The sequence below is a fragment of the Teleopsis dalmanni genome, chromosome 2 (assembly GCF_002237135.1).
Source record: "Teleopsis dalmanni isolate 2A chromosome 2, ASM223713v2, whole genome shotgun sequence".
Lineage (NCBI taxonomy): Eukaryota > Metazoa > Arthropoda > Insecta > Diptera > Diopsidae > Teleopsis > Teleopsis dalmanni.
Genome location: NC_051847.1, coordinates 59,423,654 through 59,448,285, shown reverse-complemented (window position 1 = coordinate 59,448,285; position 24,632 = coordinate 59,423,654). Strand labels below are relative to the sequence as shown.

Below are 24,632 nucleotides of genomic sequence, written 5' to 3'. Positions count from 1 at the left end.
GTTTTTATTTGTCTAAACAGCTATATTTGACTATCTTTTTTTTTATTATTTATTTATTTTTTATTTATATATTTATACTCGCAGTTCGCATTTATCGTTAATTCGTGCACTTCACATTAATTATCAAATTATTGAAAACAAATAAATTTTTATTAAGTACAAATATAAAATTTAATAAAATGTAAAATTAAATTGAATTTGGTCGTGTGGCCAATCAATATTGAATTTGTAAATATTTGCAAAATTATTTTGAAAAATTCATATTTTGGGGCAAAGTACAAATTTTGAGATATTTTCACAAATGCCGCCTACGAGTTCCCAGTTGTTGAGAACGCAACAGTACTTTGTAATATTACTATAAAGTAAACAATAAAATATTAAAAGTAATAGTTTTTGATATAATAAAAAGATGTTAGATATTTTTTTTTGGAAATGATTGCAAAAATGTTTATTAATAAATTTTTATATCATTTATAATTTTTCGTACTATATATGATAATAATTAATCCCCTTAAAAGTTTTATAAATTAATACGACAAATTTTTGCATTTAATTTTAAATAAATAAATATAATTTATTAACATATTAGTTTGTATATTTGTGGGTTTATATTATAATTTAGTTGCAATTGAAATATTTCACCTCAGTCATACACCCACATTAGATCAACGTAAATTATCTTCGCTTTTTATTTATTCTCTTTGTTGACCGTGAAAATCTTAAGTTTATAATTTTGTTAAATATTTTTCTGTTATTTTGTTTTCTTTGTTGTTAGTTAAAAAAATTCGTTGAAAATAAATTTTATATATATACACACATGCATACACATATAAATAATTTCAATAAGTAAAAATAAAATTTTTTATAATAAAATATTTTTTGTGTCAGAACCATTCCACGTCAGAGCCATTAAATGCAGGAATACTCTTTTATATGCTCACTGAGTGATCCACTTTTAGAAGGATTACTAATAGTTATTTTCATTTGGACTTAGAGTTTTTGAAAATTCATTATAGAATTACTTGACATGAACTGTACAATGTCAAGTAAATAAATTTTTACTTATTCTGAGAATACAGTCTCAAATGGATATATGCTTATATGTTTAATGCTTCACAGTTGGGATTATTATTGTCAGTAAGAATGTATTAAGGTTAAGCCAAGTTGGAGTATGAATAAAAATTCTTTTTTATACCACGAAACAGACATCATCTGTACATCAACAAACAAAGACTTTGAAAGTAAAAGTTCCAAATAATTAGTGCATGAACAATGATCCTTTGTGACGAACATTTACTACTCTCTCATATAAGTGGAAATGGAATTACTTGATATGAACTGTACTATGTCAGGGATATGAAATTTTAACTTATTCTAAGATTACGGTCTTATTGAATTGTTATTATTAGTAACAATATTTTTAGGTTAAATCAGGTTGCAGTATGAATAAAGATCCTTATTGACACCACAGATCAGACACCGTCTATACGCCAAATTTTAAGAAACAGTAAAAAGTTAAAAGTCTCAAATATCTAGCGTACGAACAATGTTCCTTTGAGATATAGCTACTCTCTCACTTAAGTGAAAAAAGGATTACTTGAGTAGTATATACACTTGATTATGCCCCTAATTTTAAAGCGTGACAGCTCTGTCAGGTCAATAAAAAAAGAGGTCTTGAAGGTTTCGAATATTCTTTCAGTCAATGTTGCGTACTGATGTGTGTGATGCAGTTTAGACTAAATGAGTCCCGTTTTCTGAAAATAATCTAAACTTATCCAGATTTTCCATCTCAAATAAAGATATCTATGTTTATTTGCCAAAATAATTGTTTTACGATGCATACTAATATTAATGACGTATTTATAATTTGCAGAAAATATTATTAACGTAGTTTATGATGATTTTATATGGGTCAGGGCATAGGAAATGGGCACGGCTGACCGTAGGGTTAAGATAGGGCTTATGGTATCACACGTTTATTATTCTAGTCTAAGGTTTTCTATAGCGGTTTCTATGCTACGTGTATACTTAATTCAAAACCTACATGGATATAAGTATGAAGTAGATTTTTTTAATTTCTTTAGTCTGTTGAGAAATTATTCTTTGCCAAACCATTTACAATTGAACTTTGAATCTAGGAGCTTGTAGGTTTTATTCCACTGACTCTAAAAATGATTGCTCTACCCTCTCCTTCGTAACCATAATATAGGAAATGTTCTCGTAGAAATGTTTATTATTATTATTAAGAGGAAATGTGGTGTTCTGAGTATCGGGTTTATTGTACCCCTTTCTTGGCTCAGAGTGAGTCTCACATAGTATATGTGTGGTTGTTTCTTCATTCTCTTCGCAAAATCTACAGTTTGCATCCGTATATATGCACAGTCTCGTAAGGTGGTGTTTTAGCTTACAGTGTCCTGTTAAGATTGCTGTGATGATTTCAAGTCTTTATTTTGATAAATCCATCCATGCCAATAAGTGATTTGGATTGTGATAATTCTGTTAGATTATCATAATATTGTAGAAATGTTTATATTCAAGACAATTTCTTTAGAATTATCTGCTTTAATTTCAGTACATTAAGCTTAGGTCCACAACTATTTGATTTATTATTAATGTTTTTTTGTCGCAATTCAAATGATTTAAATGATAATTAAATTATATATATATATATTAATATAAATATATATCATAGTATGTATGTATATATACAGATATATATATATACATATATATTATTTAAATATATATATATATATATATATATATATATATAACATAGATAACATATATATACAGATATATATATATATTTACATAAATGTATTTATCAGACACTTTTCGTGAGGTAACTTCCATTCGCGTGCATGCGTCCGACCAAAAGGTAAGTTGTTCAAATGATAAAAGTGATAATGGTAAAAAATATCTGGTCTTACATATATTTAAAAACTTGCAGAGATTTAATAAAACTAAATAAACATATATATTGTGGAATGATTTTTCTGCAGATAACAGTTAAAGGAAAATGGTCCTTTAAAGATTTTATTGTTTAAGTTATGACCATTTTCAATAAATTCTTTAAGTTTATATAAAAAAAAATTAAATTAAATTAATCATATTTTAGAAGATTTGTTATTTTCAAGATTTGAAAAAGTGATTCAATTTAAGAAATCAATTGATTTAGATACGTTTGAGATATTATAATTTGCTCAATTCTGAAACATATTAGAAATACTTCATTTTAATAAACTTTCAATTTTTTATTGTTTAATTATTATTTTACTAAGTATAGCTTTAATAGATACATGGATTATTTTATAAAGTATCAGATAAAAGTATTTATATTAAGTTCTTTATTATTTCTAAAATCTGCTTTGAATCTGAAGCCAACTATGTTATAGTTTTGATTTATTGGACTTGATTTGATAAAAATTAATATAATTATTATTTAAATTTACATTCTTAAATTTTAATTGCTATCAAATCAATGAATGATATTTAAAGCATTTGGAAACTCTTTGAAACTTGTAAGAATTATATTTTGCTGCCCTTTCTCATTTTGAGGTGTCTATACTATAATTTTTTATAATTTTTTTTTGTAAACAATTTTAATTTTAATTTATATAACTAACAAAATGTAATACTGTAATTTTTTTCATATCAGACAAGTTTGCGATAATTCCATAAAATTATATATTCAAATATTTTGAATTTGGTAAAGTTTATCTTATATATTATATAAACTTGAACCCAGTTGGCTTCAGATACAAAATCATAATGAGTTTAGAGAAAAAGAAAGAAATTAATATAAATTTTCTTATCGTAACATGTAAATAATTTTTCGTTAGAGACTTAAACTGTCTATATCTTTTAAATACCTATCTCAAGTACCAGAAATTTTAGAGAACGGTAACATCTTCTTAGAGTCTCTTAAATGGTTAGTTAATGTTGTGCTGAAAGCTTTTCTTCGGCTGTTTTAATTTTTAGTTGTAGGTCGGATAATTTTGATTTTATTTGAATAATGTTAGCTTTGGTGGCATTAAGTCGATCAAGGGTGTCATCATAATCGAGTAACAGGGCTGGCTTATCCAACAAACCACACTGAAAGCTTAGTTCACGTATGTCCTTATACAATTTAATACGTTTTATTTTAAGTTTTCTTAATTCCTCACGTATTAATTGCTTTTCTTCTAATAATTCTCTTAGTTCAAGCTCTTGAGCGGTGACGTGGTCGCGCATTAGCAAAACTTTTTCTCTCAAATGTGTAGAGGCATGAATTTGATTATTGCATCGTCTGGAATATTTCTCAAATTCATTCGTTCGTTCTAAAGTAGAAATTTGTTAATGTTTTCAATAAATACTTTCAATTGAATAAATAAACAAGAATTAAATACCTTCAAGTTTTTTGTTAAGGGAAATTGTTTCTCTTTGCATATTCTCGAAATCACGCATATATAAGCCATTACCAAGATTTTCCAATTCTTCGAGTCGCTTTTTTAACAATTAGTTTAAACTAGTTCATTAAAATAAATTTTTAAATACTGTTAACTTTACCTTGGATAGTCTTGCCATACTGTGTTGTTTTTCTATTAAGGCACTACGTGCTTCAGATATATCAGCTCTTAAGTCTCTTATACGTGAAAGTTTCTTTTCTACAAACTAAAATGAAAAATAATTTATAAATATTTACTTATACATACGCAAAAATGAAATAAAAATGCGAAAATGGAATTGGATGAGGCATACTATACGACGACCAAATAAATACATTCCACGACAAGCTTTGACGTGGAACCTATAACGCAGCAGACTCCTACTACACCGGTTTTAACTGTGAGCAAGACAATTGAAAGCAGGACGAAATATGCAAAGAAGCACCTAACAAAGTGTGGTTTAAGAGAATCGTTGCGGTCCTATGCCCTACTAGAGGAAACGGAGACTAAGAAGAATACATACGCAAACTTACGTTCCGTGCATTATCTGATATTTTACGACCGAAAAAATCCCAAATCATGGTTTCAAATCCAGTTGCTACATCATCAAGTTGGGATTGTAAATCTGTTTTTTTTTGGTTTAATTCATCTATTTTCTCATTAGTTACGATTGTCATTTCTTTTTGACGGCAAAGTAAATTATTTAAGTGTTTAATAATCTGACCATATTTTTTCTCATCTCCTGTATGATCTTTCTTGCCTCTTCCTTCCTCTTCCAAGCTGCTAAAAGCTTTCTTACGACGGAAATAATCAACTGCTTTGCGATTTAAAAATATATGACATTTGTTCGCCTTCTCTAAATCTACCAGTTTATTCATTAACAGATGAGTTAGAGCTACTTTATCTAAGGTATTACGTAATATTCTCTTGGGATCATTAGCATGACGTTCGCATTTTTCTACAACTTTATTAACTAAATCAGTAACAAATTGGTTAATTGCTTCCTGTAGCATTTCTTTTCTTTCTTGTTCTTCTTTGAGTTTTGTATCTTTTTCCAGCAATTGTATAGGTTTAAATATTTCAGTGTATAATTGAGTAAAAACTTCTTCATCCGTTTGCGTCTTCGTGTCGAGAATTTCTTTGTCTATTGTTTGATCATACGGTACTTCAGGCAAATCAATGTGTAATTCAGCTATATCTTTTTCTTCAACTATTTCTCCCCATTCGTCAGATAATTTTTCATGTAAACTTATTACAGCTGTTCCTTCTACTGAAGGAGATGATGACGTTGATGTTAGCACTTCACCTGTTAGAGGATCCACAAAACGTCCTATATTATCATCCGGCGTAGCTTCTACTTTTACTTTATACTCGTGCGATGAAGTTAATGAAACTTCGTTTATGCTTGGTATTTTTTCAATATTTGAAAAAAAGGTGTCTGGATCAAATGTAATTGGTGTTTCAAACTCCGTATGACTTAATTCACTAGAGTGAGATGCTGTAGATTCACTTAAATCTATATTTTCCATATTGAGGTGTTCCTTTAAAACTGTAGATAGTACATAAGCCTTATCTGTACTAGCATATGACGATTTAAGGGTGCTATCTGAGTAGTTGGTAGAATGACCATGTGTTTTCGATGACAAAATATCACTGCTACTGTCAGAGCTCATTTCCGTTTCATAAGTACTATGACTAGATCGAGCAGAATGAGTAGAACGCGTAAGTTTGTGAGTGAGGTGATCACCTTGTCTATGACTCCGTACCTCAACGTGCCTCCCATGACTTTGAGCCGGATTCTGATGACTTCGAACACTATGTCTTCGTTGACCGCTGCGATTACTTTTAGCGCCATAACCACCCTCAATGCGAAATCCACTTTGGGCGCTATAAATACTTAGCTCGCTAGGTTGATCCTTGCTGTCATGATTTTTGTGAGCGCTATGCATAGAGAGTTCTCTGTTTGTATCATGGGTGCTGTGAGAAGCATAACTGATATGAGATCCATAACTGTTGTAGGAATCACAACTTAAAGTTGTATCTGAGGAATAACTGCTACAGGAAGTATTGTCTGGTTGAATCGGAGGTATCTTATAAATATGATTACCAACAAAAGGCATTTTGGAAATATAAAAGCGTATATGTATTACGAAAAAGTATGAAAATCGTGAATAAAATTATAAAATAAAAGAAAATGAAGAAGAAATTAATAACTTTGAATAAAAAAAAATTAAAATAAGAAAATAGAAAAAATGTAAATAAATAGCTTTAAATATAGTTTTTAAGTTACTTGAAGTTTGAAAAGTATGTAGAAACTTACTATTTAGATATATAAAAATAAAAATTTTTACTCCAACGTTGCCCTATAAAAATCTAGTCCAAATCGAAAAATTATGAAATTTTTAAATTGTGAAGGTAAAGAAAAGAAAAATTAAAATTATTATTTGCGTTTATATACCATCTTTATAGAAAAAAAACCAAATAGTTCAATTAATTTTTTTAGGAGAAAAATATAGCATTGTTGATTTCGTTACCTATGAGAACTTATGCAGAAAATACACCATCAGTAATATTGTGACATCTTCCAGCAAATATTTCTTAGATAAAAATAGAACTTTCTTTAAAAATAAGATCATTTTAAGGTTAACACTGTAGTTTTACAGTACATTCTTTTTGCATTAGGTTTAAGTGGTTTCTTTCAATGTTGGTGCACTCTTACTTACTTACTTACTGTAGTCCTCTTCTCCGTGTGGAGCATAGGGCCGGTGCACTTTTACCTAATTGTAAGTATATAATAGGTGTACAGCATAAAAAATCACAAATAAAAAATCATATAAAATAAAGGTTACACTTCACCAAATTTGGCGATCATATAACTTTTCCAAAAATAATAATTATTTTCGTAGAAAGTTTTCATTAAAAGGGATCCAGGTCAACAAGATTTAATCTAATTAAACATTAACTCAATTTAACTATTAGTTTCTTTACTGGACACGTTTGTGGAAACTACCATATTTTAAAAAGAAAACTTTATGAGATTAATTTCAACACCTGCAGATCTTAAGAAATGCAAAGAAGACCATACATGTATTTATTTATTTAGGTCTTGCTACTATTATAAGAAACTAGTTCAGTATCATCTCAACACATTTGTTAAACTAAGGAATAATTATTATATAATTATTATGTTTAAGTCAAAATCTTTTAAAATATTGTTTAATAATATTATCTTTCATAAATGTTTTGGTACAAAACATCGAAAGCTACAGTGTGAGACTTGTACCCATCTCTTAGACCTCTGTAAACCACGTCTTTGGAATGATAGTATAAGATTGCAGCCGCGTTATGATTGCTGATTACATTCTTTATTGTTGATTAAATGTAATTGTTTAAATGTAATTATGTGACAAAGCTATATTTGAATGGAAAAACACAAATTGATATTGTTAGAGCACACATTTGCAAATATCTACAAAAAGATGAAGGCGTTATAAAGTCATCAGTAACTAAACATTTTGATAAAAGAGTGTAGATGTTTTGACAAGATTTTTTCTCTGTCATCAAAGCTGGCGCTAATCAACAAGTATTAAAAGACAATGGTCCATATTTTGTTTTAATGGCATACTGGCCTTCATAGATACCAGATGCAAACCCCATCAACTCTTCGGTATGATAGATTTTGCGACCCAAGATCAGTTCTATAAAAATATTAGTGTTGATTTGCTTAGAAAGTTATTTTTTACGAAGGAATAATGACTTCGCATAATCATATTAGTGTAGCGTGCGACTCCTTTGTCGATGAACTCAGAGCCATACTTCACACTTAATCTGACCAGAACCAAAATATGAAATAAACACAAAAAATGTTAATATTTTTTTATTTTATTAAAATAATTCTATAAAGTTTATCTTTATAAAAAGAGCTCGTTGCAAACAATAACAAAACTAAACTGAACACACAGTCGATTTTGGAATGTTACAGAACTTCTCATATTCTTAAGAAAACTTGCTCTATTATTATTCCTTCCTATCCCTTTCTCATTAATATATACAACTATTTAGTAATATGCGATGTTTTATCGTTAGATATCACTTCTTTTAGATTAATAAAAACGATAGGAGAAAAAGTTCAAATAAAAAGAAAAAATACTATTAGGGCTGATTTCACTTAATTCTCAAACCTGATTAAAGTATACATTTAATTCGAAACGGTGATAATTTGAACATTTGATGTTTAAATGCCATTCTTAATATTAATAAAAAACTAAATGTTGAATTTCTACAGATAACTGTTGAGATTTTTTTTAGCAGAGGTGATCACTATTAAGGAGGCTATAGCTTGTCTGGGAGTAGATTATACACTTAATACTATTAGGCAGCCGAGGTGCTTTGTTTACTTGAGTTCAGTCCAGTTTACATATAAGACAGTCTTTGCTTGTTACAAATCTCTCAACGAGCTGCTAAGGCAGTTCAATATTTCTTTTATCTGGGGTCATAGGGACATATTCGGCAATTTGAAGCAGATCAGCTAGCCGGGGTGCTTCAGGAAAACACTCAGAACACTTACACAATCTGCCCATACCGTTGACATCAATCTAACTGGCATTGAGTTCTTCCTGTGCAATTTAGTTACGTAAAAATAAAAGGATATCCAATTCTCTCATTGAGATGTCCTATAGAGTTATCAGTCTTGTGTTAGCTTTACTCACAGGTCACTGCATTTTAGGCAACCATGGTAGAAGATTGAATCACCCTTTCAATTATAACTATCACAATTATGAATGGAACGTTGATAGTGTCTCCCATCTGTTTTGTTTATGCTCCGCACATGCGCGGTACCTTACTTCTTTAGCGGCATTCTTTCTTAAGGATGGTAAACTGTAAAACCTCCCATTCAATAGCATTATAAGCTTTGCCAAAGGCTCATAGTGGTTCTAAACCTCTAATGTTTTTTATATACGGTAATACAATGGATCTTTAGTTCTAAGTGATTCCATTCGGATCGTCGATATAATCTAACCTTACCTAGGCATTTGATGAAGTTTATATGCTCAAGATTCACGTCTGTTTGATTTGATTTGATTCAGAGCTGCTGCTTTCATCAAAGATTGCTGCAAATACAGCAACTATATAATAACTAGCCACATAATATTCCATTTCAATACCTTAAACCGATGATGCCACCTTACTTCAAACCAAGATGTCATTTTATTTACATAGCAATATATCTTGCGAATCGAACTTAACAAACACTTTGACTATAAAAATTTCGTCAACTGAAATGTTATTACACACGTCCTCTCTAGTTCTTCTTCATATTGTTTTTATTGTCCCTTGTTAACTTATTACATTTATTGGTTATATGAAATTTCTATTTGAAATTCTAATTTCATTTTTGGTAATGTGAACATTTGGAATTTTGGATTATGTTTGTCCACAATGTTTTATATTAACTGCGGTATTTATGTGTTTTTAATGATATTTACTTTTATGTCCGTTTTTTCCGAGTCATAATTTATTCATTATTCTGCAATGTCATCCAAACACACACACTCACGCTTAGTCCGAAATTTACTCCTTGATTTATTCAGTTTGACGCATACGAATTTGTTGATTTTGGCGCGGAGACGATGGATGGCTTTTGCGATGGCATCATTTTTTGGGACTGGAGTTCGAATGCCGTACTCAAGTAATAAATTATTGTATATTAAGTGTTTTATGTTTATTTAAATGTTGTTTTATTTTCATTTTGTATTGTTTTACGGAAAATTTCGGGAAAATTAATATCCATTTTATTGGATGATAAATTTACCTAATAAATGACATTGGTATTATTAGTAAAATGCTAATAAATACTTTACTTAATTTTAATTGATTAATTTTTCTGTTAGCTAATTGTGTTTAATTTAGAAATTTTATTGGATATTAATGAGTTAATACATTATTTTTGAAAGTTATTATATTAGTGGGGTGTGTTGCAAATGAAAGAGACAAATAATATTGAGTAAGTGTTAGGAGAGAGATTACTGTTACAATAAATTAACCCAAATATTGTAATTTATTTTTAAAATACTTGTTAACTGTAGTTTATAAACAACATCAACAATTTGTAGTAACACTAAAATGAAGTATTACAAACTATTTATTATGCTATCTATTAGTGGAAAAGTGCTTCCAATTGGTTTCCGGTTCCTTCCAATACTGTTTCTTTGTAATAGCAATCACTAAATTTTAGGAGATATCAAATTTGTGGTCCTGAAGTGTACTAGCAAATAAAGTACTTTCAGTCAATGAATAATTATCCTCAGCATCGTGGCACCACGTCACTTTTGACAACTATAAGCTCGAAGTTGTGAAGAGTTTGTTTATGGTCCAGAAGCCTACTAGCAAACAAAGTACTTTCGGTTAATAAACAAATCTCCTGAGCATCGTGGAACCCACGGCACTGTAGACAACTATAAGCTCGAAGTTGTAAAGACTTCGTTTATTTGGGAACCAATATAAATCCCGAATATGATGACAGTCCAGAGATTCAATGAAAATTGCTTTAGCTAATAGATATAACTAAGGATTATGCAGGCATTTAAGAAATTAATCACTCTCTGTACAGACAATAATTAAGTACAACAAGCCTCTTATCATGCTAATTCTGCTTTATAGTGCAGGAGCTTCAAGAATAACGAACTGTGGTAAAAAAAATGAGAGAGGTTCTAGAGTAATAAGCTTTGGAATATCTATGGTCGCATAGGTGTTGTTAAAATGTACGCAGTTAGATGAAACGTCGAGCTATATGAGCTATACCGCAGCAATGACATAAATGAGTGCATAAAAATTTAGTGGTTCCGCTTGCTACTTAATGTTGTATGAATTAATTAAAATGCTCTGTGTAGAAAGGTATTTCATTCGGGACTTTGTGATGGAAAATGCGTGAGAAGACATCCGCATTTTTAGTGGAAGGACAAGGTGATCAATGATATAAAATCACTCGGTACTTACAACAAGCGATAGTAAACCACTGATTGGGTTGTCTGGTGGAAGCTACTGAATATGGGCAAGGATGACTCATGTTTGAGTGATTATCTGAGTTAGCCATTTATAATAGATCCTAAATTTTATCCAGTTATTTGGATAAAATCATTTTTAAATGAAAACATCGCACTGAAATTTTAAAGTGAAATTAAAAATTTATTTAGATATCGTAAGCCATTTTGTCCTTTTAAATCTGTATCTTATTTTATCACCGCTATATGTGTAGCAGAAGAGGACTTCAATTAATAAAACTGAGAAACGAAAATTCTGAAAATAGAAATCATATATTTATTATTTCCACAGATGGAAATTCCTCTCTGCTGTGCATATACCTATATATGTATATACCTATAAATTCTCAATATACCAAAATTTTCAAATATGTGTCTTTGTCATGTAATGAAACAAAGCATTTGGTAAAATTTTGAGTGTTGCTACCCGAAGGCGATATTTTATCCCCAAAATGCTTGCAAAATATTATGCCTATTGTTGGTTCTAGATGTGAATTGAAAAAATTTTGAAGAATAAACATTTCACAAAAAAAAAAAAAAAAATCCAAGTTCAAACATACAAGTCAAGTTCAGCCTTTACTTGGTTCGGCCATTTGGTTAATGAACTCTTCCAATTTGGCAGGGTACGAACTCAATCCCTGGTACTTGTAGTCTCAAAAAAAAAATCATTTACGAATAATTAAATATAAAAAATAATTCCAAGATCACTGATGATGGATATTTGGCAATACTTGAAATAGGTATATGGTCAGCTCTAAAATTTAATTTATCGAGTTATTAAATATAATATGTATAGGTTATATATGGGATCCGTAACTTCAATTAACATTTTATTAAAAAACAAAATTTATTAAAAGCTTGTGAAAAAACTTTTTTATAAAATCTGTTAAAAGAACAGATTAGGTATCCGGCATAACGTTTAAGACCAACAATTTTATATTGATTTTATAGATATATTAAGAACACATTTTTAATGTTAGATCTAAAGCCACAATCAAAGATCTAAAGACTGTTAAGAGTATATATAATTTCTCTATATAATTATATATGACATATACGGCGTATTGCACTATCGGTAATGTCAACTGAATAATGATCCAAGCATTAACGTTGATTCGACCATGTTGTGTGTATGAAAGAATTGTATCAGTTTTGCTTGAACGTTTATTTTACTTACCATCCCATCTTTTACCATATAAATAAAAAATCTTTTTTGGCGTAATAAAAATAACTCAAAATTTATTATATGGTTATTATTATTTCAAAAATTTCATAGAATTTCATATAAAATTTAGGTGCCTAATTGTAGTTTGAATTGAGGTATTAGCATTAAAAATGTTAATGATTGTTAATAAACTAGTTTTACTAGTAGTAATTACTCGATCCTTCAGCGTTGTTATATCGAATATTAGATTTTATATCTTTAATCTATTTTCGCACTCAACTTAACCATCTCTGTAGACTGTCCAGTTAATCCAAATTAACAAGTTAACAAGCAAGATTTTTTGATTATTGTTGTAATTCTGATAAAATGAGAACTATAGAGTGAATAAGTTGAACGCAATAGGTGGGCATTTAAGTTATGCGAAAGGCATTCTTAACGCAACTCTCTCTGTAAAGGTTCCCGCTGAATTTCTTGTTCATATGTATCATAAAGAAATTTCACTAATTTCCGTTGTAAATAATTTGTAAATCTTTCAACTGGTATAATGAGAATTCCACACATTAAAAATAACAAGCAATATGTGACCATATGATAGGAATTTCCTTGAATCCAATTGTGTACATCACGTCTACTCTGCTTGAAGATCGAACCCATAACGTTGGATAAACTAAGTCCAATAACTGCACTAAATCCACGTAACCACTCCAAAGCATGAAACCAAACAAAGTATGTAGGAAACTGTACTATCAGCATTACAAAGACTATGTGTAATGAAATAATAGACACTTTGTGTTGCCAAATGGGATGATGATTGATATTCGGTCGATTCTTTATCGCAAAGAACAACATTATACTGTAGAAAGATGTGATTGTAATGCATCGAAAATCTTTTTCCTCATGTTCCACAGATATTCGCTCCCAAAATTTCAGAAAAAACCATATTATTCCAAAGACTATGAATATGAACCATTCCAATATTTTATGGTTTTGGGTTAGTTCATATACTTGCATATTCTGTACGGGAAAATAATTATTGGGATAAGAACCATCTTCTTCAGAAGATGTCGGATCAGATGACGGATCAGAAGTATCTGTCGTATCATATGTGTGTTTACAATTTCGGACTCGACGTCTATTACGAACAGGCATGGTAATTACTGCTCCACGAAAGACAAATACTAAACTAAAAAAAAAATTAAAAAAATTATATATTAGGATTAATGCAGTTTAAAATTTTGTATGAAGCTCATAAAAGTAATGTAATTTCACTTTTAAATTTAAAATATTTAAAAATTCATGTCATTAAATCAGTACTTGGCATATTTTTGAAAAAAAAAAACAGGAGTTATAAAAATTCATGAGTCGAATCTTTTTTGTATATTGGTTGCACTGTCAATTATGTGGAAGTATCCGTTATGCTTATCTGCTAAAGCATGATGGATAGTGTCTGCTAAAGCAATGTGTTCTGCGATTTATTGTGTTAGCAAATGTTGGATCAAGGACCTTGTGTGAGATTTTTTAACGAAATTAAGTCAAGTTAAACGTTCGAAATTTTATGATAGACCCTTAATAACAATACTATATCACAAACATGAGTTTCTAAATGGTACTCAAAAATTACTCGAAGAAAAACTCGTAAATATTTCTCTTTATAGTGGGATTAAAGCATTTCGATTATCCCGAATTTAAGTGTATAAAGATTATTTAAAATTTATAGTGAACTATACTAGATACTCACTTTTAAGAAGGAGTTATCAAATGATTTTTTAGCTCCAGCTAGTTGCTCTATTGAAGAAATAGTACATTTCAATTACTGTGCTAAGTGAGTATACAGGCCGACAATAATAATTTAAATATTGGTTTAATTATAATAAAAAGTTAAAAAAGAAGCTGACATATTTGCAGCAACTATGTTTACATCCTTTTTCAATACAATAAATTATATTTGTATTCTTCATAATACTTCTAAATTATTGAAAGATTAAAACAAAGTTCAGGATTTATATAGCAAATTTAGAATGCGCTCAGACTATAACGCAATGTGCTGCTCAGAGAGGTTAAAAAATTGCTCTGATTAAGACATTGATTCATAGCTTAATATAGATCGCTAAAGAAAATTAGAGCGTCATTGAAAAAAATTCATTCAGGGAACTATACGAAAAATTTAATAACAACTGAACTATTAAACAAATTTTTTTTTCTATTGTTGGAATAACATTATTTCACCATCCCCTATATTACTGATATATGATATAATTCAATTTTTAAAATAACGTAATTTAATAACAATATAATATAGGATATGAGCAAAGATACTTACATTTAAATGAAGTTAGACAATGCCAATATATATCAAATTTGCCAAATACTTCCGAAGACAATTTTGCTTTTAAAATTGTTAAATAGATAAATCTCAATTTTTAATACAATTATATCTGGAGGATATCTATATTTGTAAACTGATCTGTTAACAAAAAAAAAAACTAAAAAAAATATAAACTTATTATTTTGACTATACATTTTTGAATTTTTTCTCTGGCGTACTAGATTGAATTATATATATTATCTTTTCAAACCTTTATGCAGCAATTATTATTGTAAGTTTACATTTACATTATTATTTTCTATACCCACTATTCAGAGCCAGTGATTTGATTATATGGGTATCTAAAAGTTTTATATGTTTTTTTTCATGCTTATAAAGAGTATATTTATATACATACTCGTATGTGCATGCAAATAATTTTTATTAAAATGTAAAAACTATTTCAAGGCAAGCTGTTTTACTTTTATCATATCATATATTTTAAAAGTAGATTGAACATTACATAAGTTTCAAAAATATCTTATTTTAACATATTCGGTTTCTGCTATACAATGGACATAAAAAATAAATTCAAAATGCCACAGACCATTTTGTGGGTAGTTCCAAAAAGAAACGTTTTTTCACATAAAAGAATAAACCATTCAATCCTTCGAAAAATAACACAGACGGGTCAAGTCTCTTTTGGAGAAACTTTATTTCAAGACGTTGGTATGGGCAATACATTGATCACATCACGAAGGAAGCTACTATCATTTTCACCTCACTTAAATGGATCTAGTTATCATAAGGTGAAATTTTTAATTGAAGATGATTTAAGGAACACTTCTTTTCGGTAAATTTTGATGATTTGAAAAACGTGGAATGAGGTGTGGTGAGTTTTAGACTTGATATTCAAACGTGTAAGTTTTAAAGTGATGATCTTAAGAAATTAATTGGACATTTTTTTCTTTTATTATTTAAGATGAGAGTAAATTTGAAAGGCAAAACTTTTTAGACGTTTCGACTTTAACATATTCGTATCTATTTCTCTGGCAAGGTTTTACAGTCAGATGAAAACAGTAGTGACTTTTAATATAAAGTGGATGTGGAAAGATAATAACAGTGAAGAAAAAGAATCTACACTAGCCCAATTTAGTGCATACTTCGATTATATGAAGGGCCTTTAACTGTACTTTGTTTGTACTACTAAGTGTTTATTGTTAATAAGTTTTGAAACGCAGGTTGTCTTTTATTGTTTTCACTTTAGATTATAGCACAGAACAAAACAGTAATTAACGACGGTAGTACCAGGTTTTACGACTGCTTCTGATGGTGCCTCAATATCTTAACCAAACAGCATGCTCACTTCAGGCTGCTCACTTTGTACGATAAACTTAATTAACTCATATATACCTGATTGGCAAGAAGTTAGCTATTGGAATAGTTAAGATATAAAAAAGATTATCGCAATGAATAAAATACCTGATTATTGATAAAATAATTTGTTGAAATTAGTGACAATCCTTATTATTCTTAAGTTCTAATAAGTGTGGAGAACAGCTTACTCAGTAGTTGTGGGGTAAAGAAAATGTATGCTTTATATATATATAATTTTATATAAGTAGTATTAAGTTTTTAGTTTTTGCATTAAAATAAACATACCATTACGAAAATAAAGTAATAATTAAAAAAAAAACAAAGTAATTATTACCAAAATTATTTAAACGGAGTATTAAACGTTTTACTTGTTATGTTGACGACACAGTAAATAAATATGAAAATTATATCTAAAGTTAGCAATTTTATTTTACACATATACCAAATAAATCAAACTTTTGTATGTTTATGTCCTTAAAATTCGCAAAGTAATCAATGGATTGAATTTAAATCTTTACGCATGGTTGCATTTCTCTATAAGATTGATTTTATATCTTTTTTATTGCAAAGCTCAATATGGAAAGGGAAAATTGCAAGCATTTAAATAAAAAGAAAAAATATATATACACTATTTTCACTATTTTTTTTTAAATATGTCAAATGCTTTTTCTTAAAAACGAAACGAAATTTTTCTTTTGAGAAAAAAATTTACCATTTAAATCTACCATTTAAAGTTTAGCATCATTTTTTAGTTAAATTAAATAATGTTAAGCAAATACTATGTTCAGACATACTTTAATTTCACAAAAATCTCAATTTCATCTTCGTTTCAGTGAAATTTAGTTGTTTTTTCCATACAAAGTTCAGTTTTGAGGTTAGAAAGAAATTAAGGAAAATGACCTTAATTTCGTTGAAACATAGGCTGAAATTAAGGGATATTTCAAATGCAACTATGCATAAGATAAATTTTAAACAAAAGATAAAGTTGAGGTAACGAAAAAGATACATTTTTTTAAATAAATGTCAGTAACAGTTGACTTTAATAAAACCGGGAGATTATTTTGAAAGTAGTGCAAATTTTTAAATTTGAATATAGGTAAACTGTTATTAATTTAAAATAGAGTGAACTATAATAATTCACATACTTGAAATCCACTAAAACTAATAAAACTACTGAATGCCATCGTTTATAGTTATAGTACTCAACTTTTAGAATTTCCCAGACTTTCCCAAACGGTGCTTGGAGCATGTAATTTTTAACAATAGATTTGTAAACAAAAGACATATAATTTCCTTAATTTGGGGCAGTATAAATACTTTCAAAATTAACTTAATTTCATTTTTACGAAATTAAGGAAATTTTGCTGTCTGAACATAGTATAAGGTTGTTGATAAACAAGTATAACTATGGTAAATTGCAATACACTCTATTAAAGTCATTCGAAAAATAATATTCGATCTATTCCGTTTTCGGTTTAATAAAAAACTGTAATACATATTGACTTAAGTCCCATCATTGTGTCGAATACAATGTAAATCCTGTTGTCTTAATAAGCAGTAAAATTGCATGCTCTATGTAAGTAAATATTTCATTGCAAAAACTATTTACAGAAAAACAAAAAAAATAAAATGTATATTAAAAGATTTTATATGGTGCATCCACTGCATGCATAAAAACCCCATAAAAACCCCATGTGCTCTTTTTTTGATAACTTTGCCATAGTTTTTTGCATGTTAAAAATCATGAATAATTCAAGGGACTTGCCATGATTATTTAGTTACCGCTTTTATTGTTATTGTTGGTGTTGTAGTCAATGACTTGCATGCTAAAAAGCAACAAATCGTCTGGCAACACTGTTGCGATAGCCGATTTAAATGCTCTTTAGACAACTGCCTACCTACCTAAGTTAAACTCCAATATAACCTTTTTACTTTATTTATATTTTTTATTTTTTTTAAATTATTTTTTATTTTTATAAATGAAATACAAATACGAAATATAAAAAAGCTTTTCATTGTAAACATAACAATCCCTAATAAAACACTTTGCATACTTTTGTGCGCTATCCGCACTTTACTTGCTTTTTTCGTAGATAACGCCATTTTTTGTATATGAAAATCTATTGATTGATGCATACGCGGCATTAATTTTTTTTTGCTTTCTCTGAATTCTATTATTTGTTGTTGTTGTTGTTTGTAAACATTTCATTAATGTTTTTTTTTTCTTTGGTAGGTTTGTAGACCTTCTCAAATTTAATATTTCCTGCAAAACTTTTCGACGTTGATTAATTTTTGAAATGAATGTCAAAATGTTGCAAATTATTTAGCATATTTTGATGAGGATCCCATGATGCTGATTTGCATGGGAAGGCAATCTGCAGCTTCATCCTTGTTTATCGAAGAGTTTTTGTTTAGAAAAATAAAAGAAAAAATGTATTAAGAAAAGATTTTGCCAGAATATTAATAAATATTTATAAATTTGTTTACGTTGCAAAACCAAAAAAAAAAAATATTGATAAAACATCTCTTAAAGAAAGGAAACAAAACAAAATATTTACAAGCACGTACGGAGCATGGAAATTATTTTTAGGAAAGAAGGAGCATTAATAATGTTCAATATAAAGAAAGTAGTACGTTTAATATTTTGGAATAAAAATTTTAATGGTTTTTAATAAAATATTAACTTCTCATTGGAACAATATATAAATAATAGGCAAAAAAAAAAAAATTAATATGTTAGTTTTGTCTTTGACGAAGCTTAGACATCCTATATACAAGTATTGTAAGAATATCCTTTAAATATCCCCATTCTGTTAGTAAGCGAACCTATATTTTTATTATTAAATCACGAGTCGTATTTTAAGAAGTTTCGAATTTAAAGTGTTTATATCAAAAAAATACAAAAGTTTTTCAAACAAACCCAGTTGTTCAAATCTGTAATTAATATCGGTAGCTACATTAAAATTTGAGCATAAGATATAATGATGAACTCGGTAAACTGATGGAAGGTGTCACAATTTTCAAACTCATAAAAAATAACGCTTGAAGTGGGTAAAACATGTTGTTTGAATGCCAGAAGAAAGAGCAGCAGCTATAATATTCGAGAGTGAAGTAAGTACAACGCGAGGAAAAGGAAGACTGAGAAAAAGATAGAGTAACAGTGTTCGACAAGATCTGAGAGATATGAATGTCATAAATTTAGATAAAAGCCAAATATAAAGAAAAATGGACGAATATCATAAAACAAGCTTATCATGGTATCAATGGTATCCAAATCTGAACTGATATGAATAAAAATTTAATACATTTGTTTAAACAAAAATAAGAATATTTTTTACCAAAATTGATATGTATATTTTTATTAAAAACAGAAAAAAATTATATCCGATTATTCAGTTAATAAGACAGCTATAGGATATAAGAGTCCGACTTCGGCCAAATCGGTAAATGATTAAAGTCTACTACCAAAAACATGTACATAAATTAAGTAAATTATTAAATTAAATAATTAAATTTCAAATGGTACACTACCATTTCTTTACCGGAAGTGAAATACAAAAACAAACAAGCGCCGTCTCATCATTTTCTATCAAGAGAGATGTGTGAGTGTTCATACGCTCGTCTACAACCGACTATTTGAACATTCAAAAAAATCGAATTGATGGATCATCTGTCATACAGTCCTGATTTGGTAGCCAATGACTTCTTATTGTTCCCGAACGTCAAGAATAAATAGCGTGAACAACGATTTTTGTCAGTGGAAGAAGTCGTTGTTGCATTTAAACACCATTTTTTAAAGGTGTATGAAGATGATTGGAACTCATGCAAGACTACCATAAAGGAGCATATTTTGAGAAACAATAAAGCAATTTTAAACGACAATTTAGAATTTTTTCATTATTAGGCTGAAAATATAAATAGTGACTCTTGTGCAATTTTTTTTTATGTATGAGAAGAAAAGGTTTTTCTGGACAAAACCAATTTATTCTATTTAAGTAAGTCTACTGCTGGCTTAATATAGCGATTTGCATGATCTAAAAAGAAACCAAATGAGTGTTTCAGACCATGGGTGGGGTTAATCTATAGAAAGTCAGTATAAGATCTGCCATTAGATTCAACGGCCACAAAGCATATTTTTCCTATCTACGCGCTTGTTTTGTCTTTGTTTGGAAATAGACAACTGCCGTATAAATACTTATTTTTAGAAAATCTTATTTGCTTTCGAGAACATCTAGCACACAATATGGAAAAATAAAACATCAAATCTTAGTTGTTTTGAATTTTAAATTCAAGCAATATCAAACCGCATTCATTTGAAAGTGGGAAATGTAATCACTGATTTTATAATTACAAATCACCCTCGGATAAACATATATTTAATAGGATGCCTGTGGTTATACAAAATACAAAATTGAACAAAATTGAACTTCTACTACTTTTGGTAACATATATCATATATATCTACTTCATTATATTAACAAACAAGCAAATAAAAAAATCAATCCAAAAATATATACAATTTTGTCACATCCCATCAAAAAAATATCTTTGTACTTATTATAAGTAAGAAGAGGAAATTTTATCTCACATCATATTTTGACACTAATTTCAACCAATCAAGTATTTTACATTGATGTCTGTAACAAAAAGATAAAAAAGAACCTTAACAATTGATTATCAGACTAAAAGACAGATTTGTCTATGGAGACCCACAGAGTTGTCAGCCACACGCTTAGCATATCAAGATATCTGCGTAAGCAAATAGAAGCTCGGGGTACTACATTTTTCAATTGAAATTCAAAAGTTGAAAATAATGCATGAATTGATATTTTCAAAGATACTCGAGTATAAAAATACAAACAAGAAATTTAAAAACGGGAAGAGTTTCGTCGCAATCTGCTGCTCCGCTGATTTATTTGATATCAGAATTCAGATGAAATTCTTCAAAAGATGTTTGCTTAGCGGGAAAACAATCAGAAACTTAATCAACTGTTAATATGTGAAAATGTGCTGTCAGCTCATCGCATTTGGTTGATTTACGGCAAACGCATAAAGGAACTTTAATTTGACTGCTTTGATGAAAATTTATGGCTTCAATTTTAAAGAATGTGAAAAAAACCCATAAATATATTGAAAGTTGACAACCAAATTTGTAAAAAAAGAAAATAAATTAAACAATTTTATTACATATGAAATAAGTTCAATCTATATAATTAAACAAAATTAAGAAATTTAATTTTTAAATTATAATCTGAATAGGTTTACAACTGATTCTTTATTAAGACGGAGATTATGAGAATACCTATTAGGTGTTTACTACTAGGAGGTATTTTCAAATCCAAATGAAGAACTCTAGATGAATAATAAATACCCATAATGATTACCTTCAAAATCCTGAATATACTTCTTTATAAACTGTTTTGGTATGATGAACCGTTTCGGTATGTCAGAACTAAACGTCTTCTAGTATGTTAAACAAATGACAGTGAATCTAAACTTATATGTTTTTTTCCCACATTACTTCATCATATACAGCGCTAATTTCACTATCATTCACACAATTGTTTCTCATCTTCTTTTTTAATACGCGGTAATATTTTCTTTTGTTTTGCAGTAGATAGAAAGCATCAAAAGCCACAATGTAAGACTTGAACCCATGAAACCACCTCTTAGGAATGAATGGAGAAGATTTTTTTAGCGATGTGGAAACATCATTCGGGGGAGGGGGAGATTGTGCAGTCGGTTGAGGTATGGTCGGGCGAGTGTCAGGGGGTACTCGTTGAAGCCAGTGACTTTGACTGTGTCGTAAAGGGCAGTGTCATGACAGTGCTTGCAGTTTGTGTGCTCACGTAGGAGCTTGCGCTCGAAGAGACGGACTCTTCTCATCTGGCCGGAGGTGATTGCACACCAAATAGGGAAGGTGTACTTAAGGAGGGAGCGAATGAGTTGATTATAGCATTTAAGTTGGTTGTGCCTTCGAAGAGCATTTAGTTGAGTTTGACTGAACCGAGCGTTATGATCAGTAATATTCCCATCTTATTCACATTATCTAACTTTAGAAAGGAATCTCGAACAATGTACTAGTTGCAAGCTTATGAGGGCAAGATGTTAATTTTTAAGCAAAAATCCTAAAATATTTAAAAGATAACAGATTTGGTAAATATTCAATATTCTTATCCCTCAATTTCTCCGCTTTCTACATGCGATGAAATATATTGTATATATTTTATATAGCACATTGGGATTTACAATTTTTTCTTTTGTTAGACTTATTTCAACAAGATGTCCCTAAACCATAAATATGGTTTTAAACAATCTTCTATCTCTAATATTATACGAATGATTCTGCAGCAGAAAGTGTTTGATCTCATTTATATTAAGGTATTGTCAAATGCTAACATATATACAAATATTATACTTAGTTTTGCTAGCATATTGATATCATAAAAAGCATATAATTTTTCTTAATTGATAATTTTGGATAATAATTTCATTTATTTAGTTAGATATTTTAGAAATTTTTGTACAGCATTTATGATATTATAAACTACATGTAATAATTACGTGGTGGTGGAAAAAGATCTGGATTTATATTTGTATTTGAATTTACAGGTGGAAATAAGTCTGGGTTTGGGTTTTGATTTCCATTTGGATTTGGACTTGGTAAAGGAAGTGGTGGACCAAATGGGTGATCTGGATCAAAACGAAATTCTGGTCCAAAATCTGGATGTAAAGGAAATGGTATTAAATTGCCAGGACCACCATAAGGAAAATGATTTAAATCTTCACGATCAATATCTAAAGGATGTAGTAGATGGCCCGAATCAATATCTGCTAAGTTCCTGTTAAAAATAAAAAAGTAAAGTTGTAGAAGAAATATGTAACGAATATTAATTGTTTTAGTCCAAGTTTATAACACAATAGATATGGATTATTTAGTTAATCTTACCTATGAGAATCACTTATGGCGTATGTGCTTATAGAACTACTTGGCTGGGGATCAGTCTGTAGGGATTTATTTCTTTTATTGGTTTTAAAGACCTTAAAAAGGATATTTCAATATATGTGCAATATAATTATAAATTTATTGAAGACTAACGGGATCTATTAATTCTCTGTTGTACCGTTTGCTTATAAAGTTTGCTTGTGGAATTAGTTGATATAAATCGAGCACTTCTGTAGTTTTTACTAATGAATCTGGGTGTAAATTAATATTGGAAACTATTTTGGAATCGGCAATAAGTAAATTTATTATAAGACTTTCTTCAGATATGTGACCCAATAGCAAATATAATTGATTATATACCAAATATCTTAAGGAATATTTAAACTCATCTTGATTCCAATCAATCGGTAATAATTCGGATCCCTCTTCTTCGTCAGAAAATGTCATCTATTGAATTGATATTCCGGTTAACGTGAATGTTATATAAAATATAAATAGTTACGGCTTACCTTATCACCATTACCGAGGCATCGAAAATTTAGATGCTTTGCTAATATAAAATGTGCCTAAATTCAAAATAATATATATTTGGTAATTTAATTTTAATAATATTATATTTATATGAGTATATGTACGTATAGAGTGAAATTATTTAAAATATATTAGGAAGTAGTTGAGATAAAAGTGAATATCCCAATGTGGTAGTGAAGCAAATGCGAAGTGCAGCTTCGATAAACAAGTTCACCTAAACATTTTTTTTCTAGAAATAAGTAGGGTTCTAGCAATATGAATCCATGAATTTTTTCGGGTATGTTCAATATAAAGTAAAGTAAAACCATTAAAGTAATAGAGTATGCAAAAAAAATAGTTCAGTATATGTAAAGTGCTTTCTTAATTTACTAACCAGTGCTATAAGAACATCTGATTTTTTGTTAACTTCCCTAATAATGGTGTTATAAAACAAATTCCAACCAAAGAAATAGTCTTCATTAGGCTCTGAAGATGTGGAAGAAGCCATTTTGTATTGCTTCCAGTTTTACAGCTTCATTACCGCAGATTATTTTTAGAATATAAATGCTGTACAAAAATTTCGATACTTAAATTTAGAAAAAATGTTATTTTCGAAACAGTCCCAAAATAAAAATACTTAAAATTTAGAAAAACAAACACAAAAAATTTAAAATTTTTGCTAAATATTTTATGGTTTTTTAAATAAAATTTTTTATCGACATTATCTTGCAACGCTTACTATGATTTGTTTTCCAGCCCATGCCAGTTTTAATTATTTGAACATCACAAAAAGCAATAAAAATTATATGGATGTTACGAAGATTAAAAGGAAGATCCATCTGGAATTAATTATAACTGA

General features: G+C 29.0%; 3 protein-coding genes across 3 annotated transcripts; all 3 read right to left on the bottom strand.

Annotated features, from left to right (window-relative positions):
* Positions 1 to 3,726: 3,726 nt before the first annotated feature.
* Positions 3,727 to 6,624, bottom strand: LOC119684356 (desmoplakin-like). Its single transcript, XM_038098382.1, has 4 exons — positions 4,964 to 6,624; positions 4,552 to 4,656; positions 4,392 to 4,488; positions 3,727 to 4,322 (listed from the first exon to the last, which is right to left on the bottom strand). Exons 1-4 carry the CDS (start codon positions 6,548 to 6,550, stop codon positions 3,940 to 3,942), a joined length of 2,172 nt encoding a protein of 723 aa, XP_037954310.1. The 5' UTR covers positions 6,551 to 6,624; the 3' UTR covers positions 3,727 to 3,939.
* A 6,091-nt stretch (positions 6,625 to 12,715) lies between these two features.
* Positions 12,716 to 15,119, bottom strand: LOC119681635. The gene is made up of 2 exons (XM_038094879.1): positions 14,956 to 15,119; positions 12,716 to 13,818 (listed from the first exon to the last, which is right to left on the bottom strand). The coding sequence occupies exon 2, from the start codon at positions 13,782 to 13,784 to the stop codon at positions 13,068 to 13,070; it is 717 nt and encodes a 238-aa protein (XP_037950807.1). The 5' UTR covers positions 13,785 to 13,818; positions 14,956 to 15,119; the 3' UTR covers positions 12,716 to 13,067.
* Positions 15,120 to 22,807: 7,688 nt separating this feature from the next.
* On the bottom strand, positions 22,808 to 24,423 carry LOC119681885 (proteasome inhibitor PI31 subunit-like). Its single transcript, XM_038095186.1, has 5 exons — positions 24,168 to 24,423; positions 23,773 to 23,829; positions 23,417 to 23,710; positions 23,267 to 23,358; positions 22,808 to 23,159 (listed from the first exon to the last, which is right to left on the bottom strand). Exons 1-5 carry the CDS (start codon positions 24,279 to 24,281, stop codon positions 22,865 to 22,867), a joined length of 852 nt encoding a protein of 283 aa, XP_037951114.1. The 5' UTR covers positions 24,282 to 24,423; the 3' UTR covers positions 22,808 to 22,864.
* Between the last annotated feature and the right edge of the window lie 209 nt (positions 24,424 to 24,632).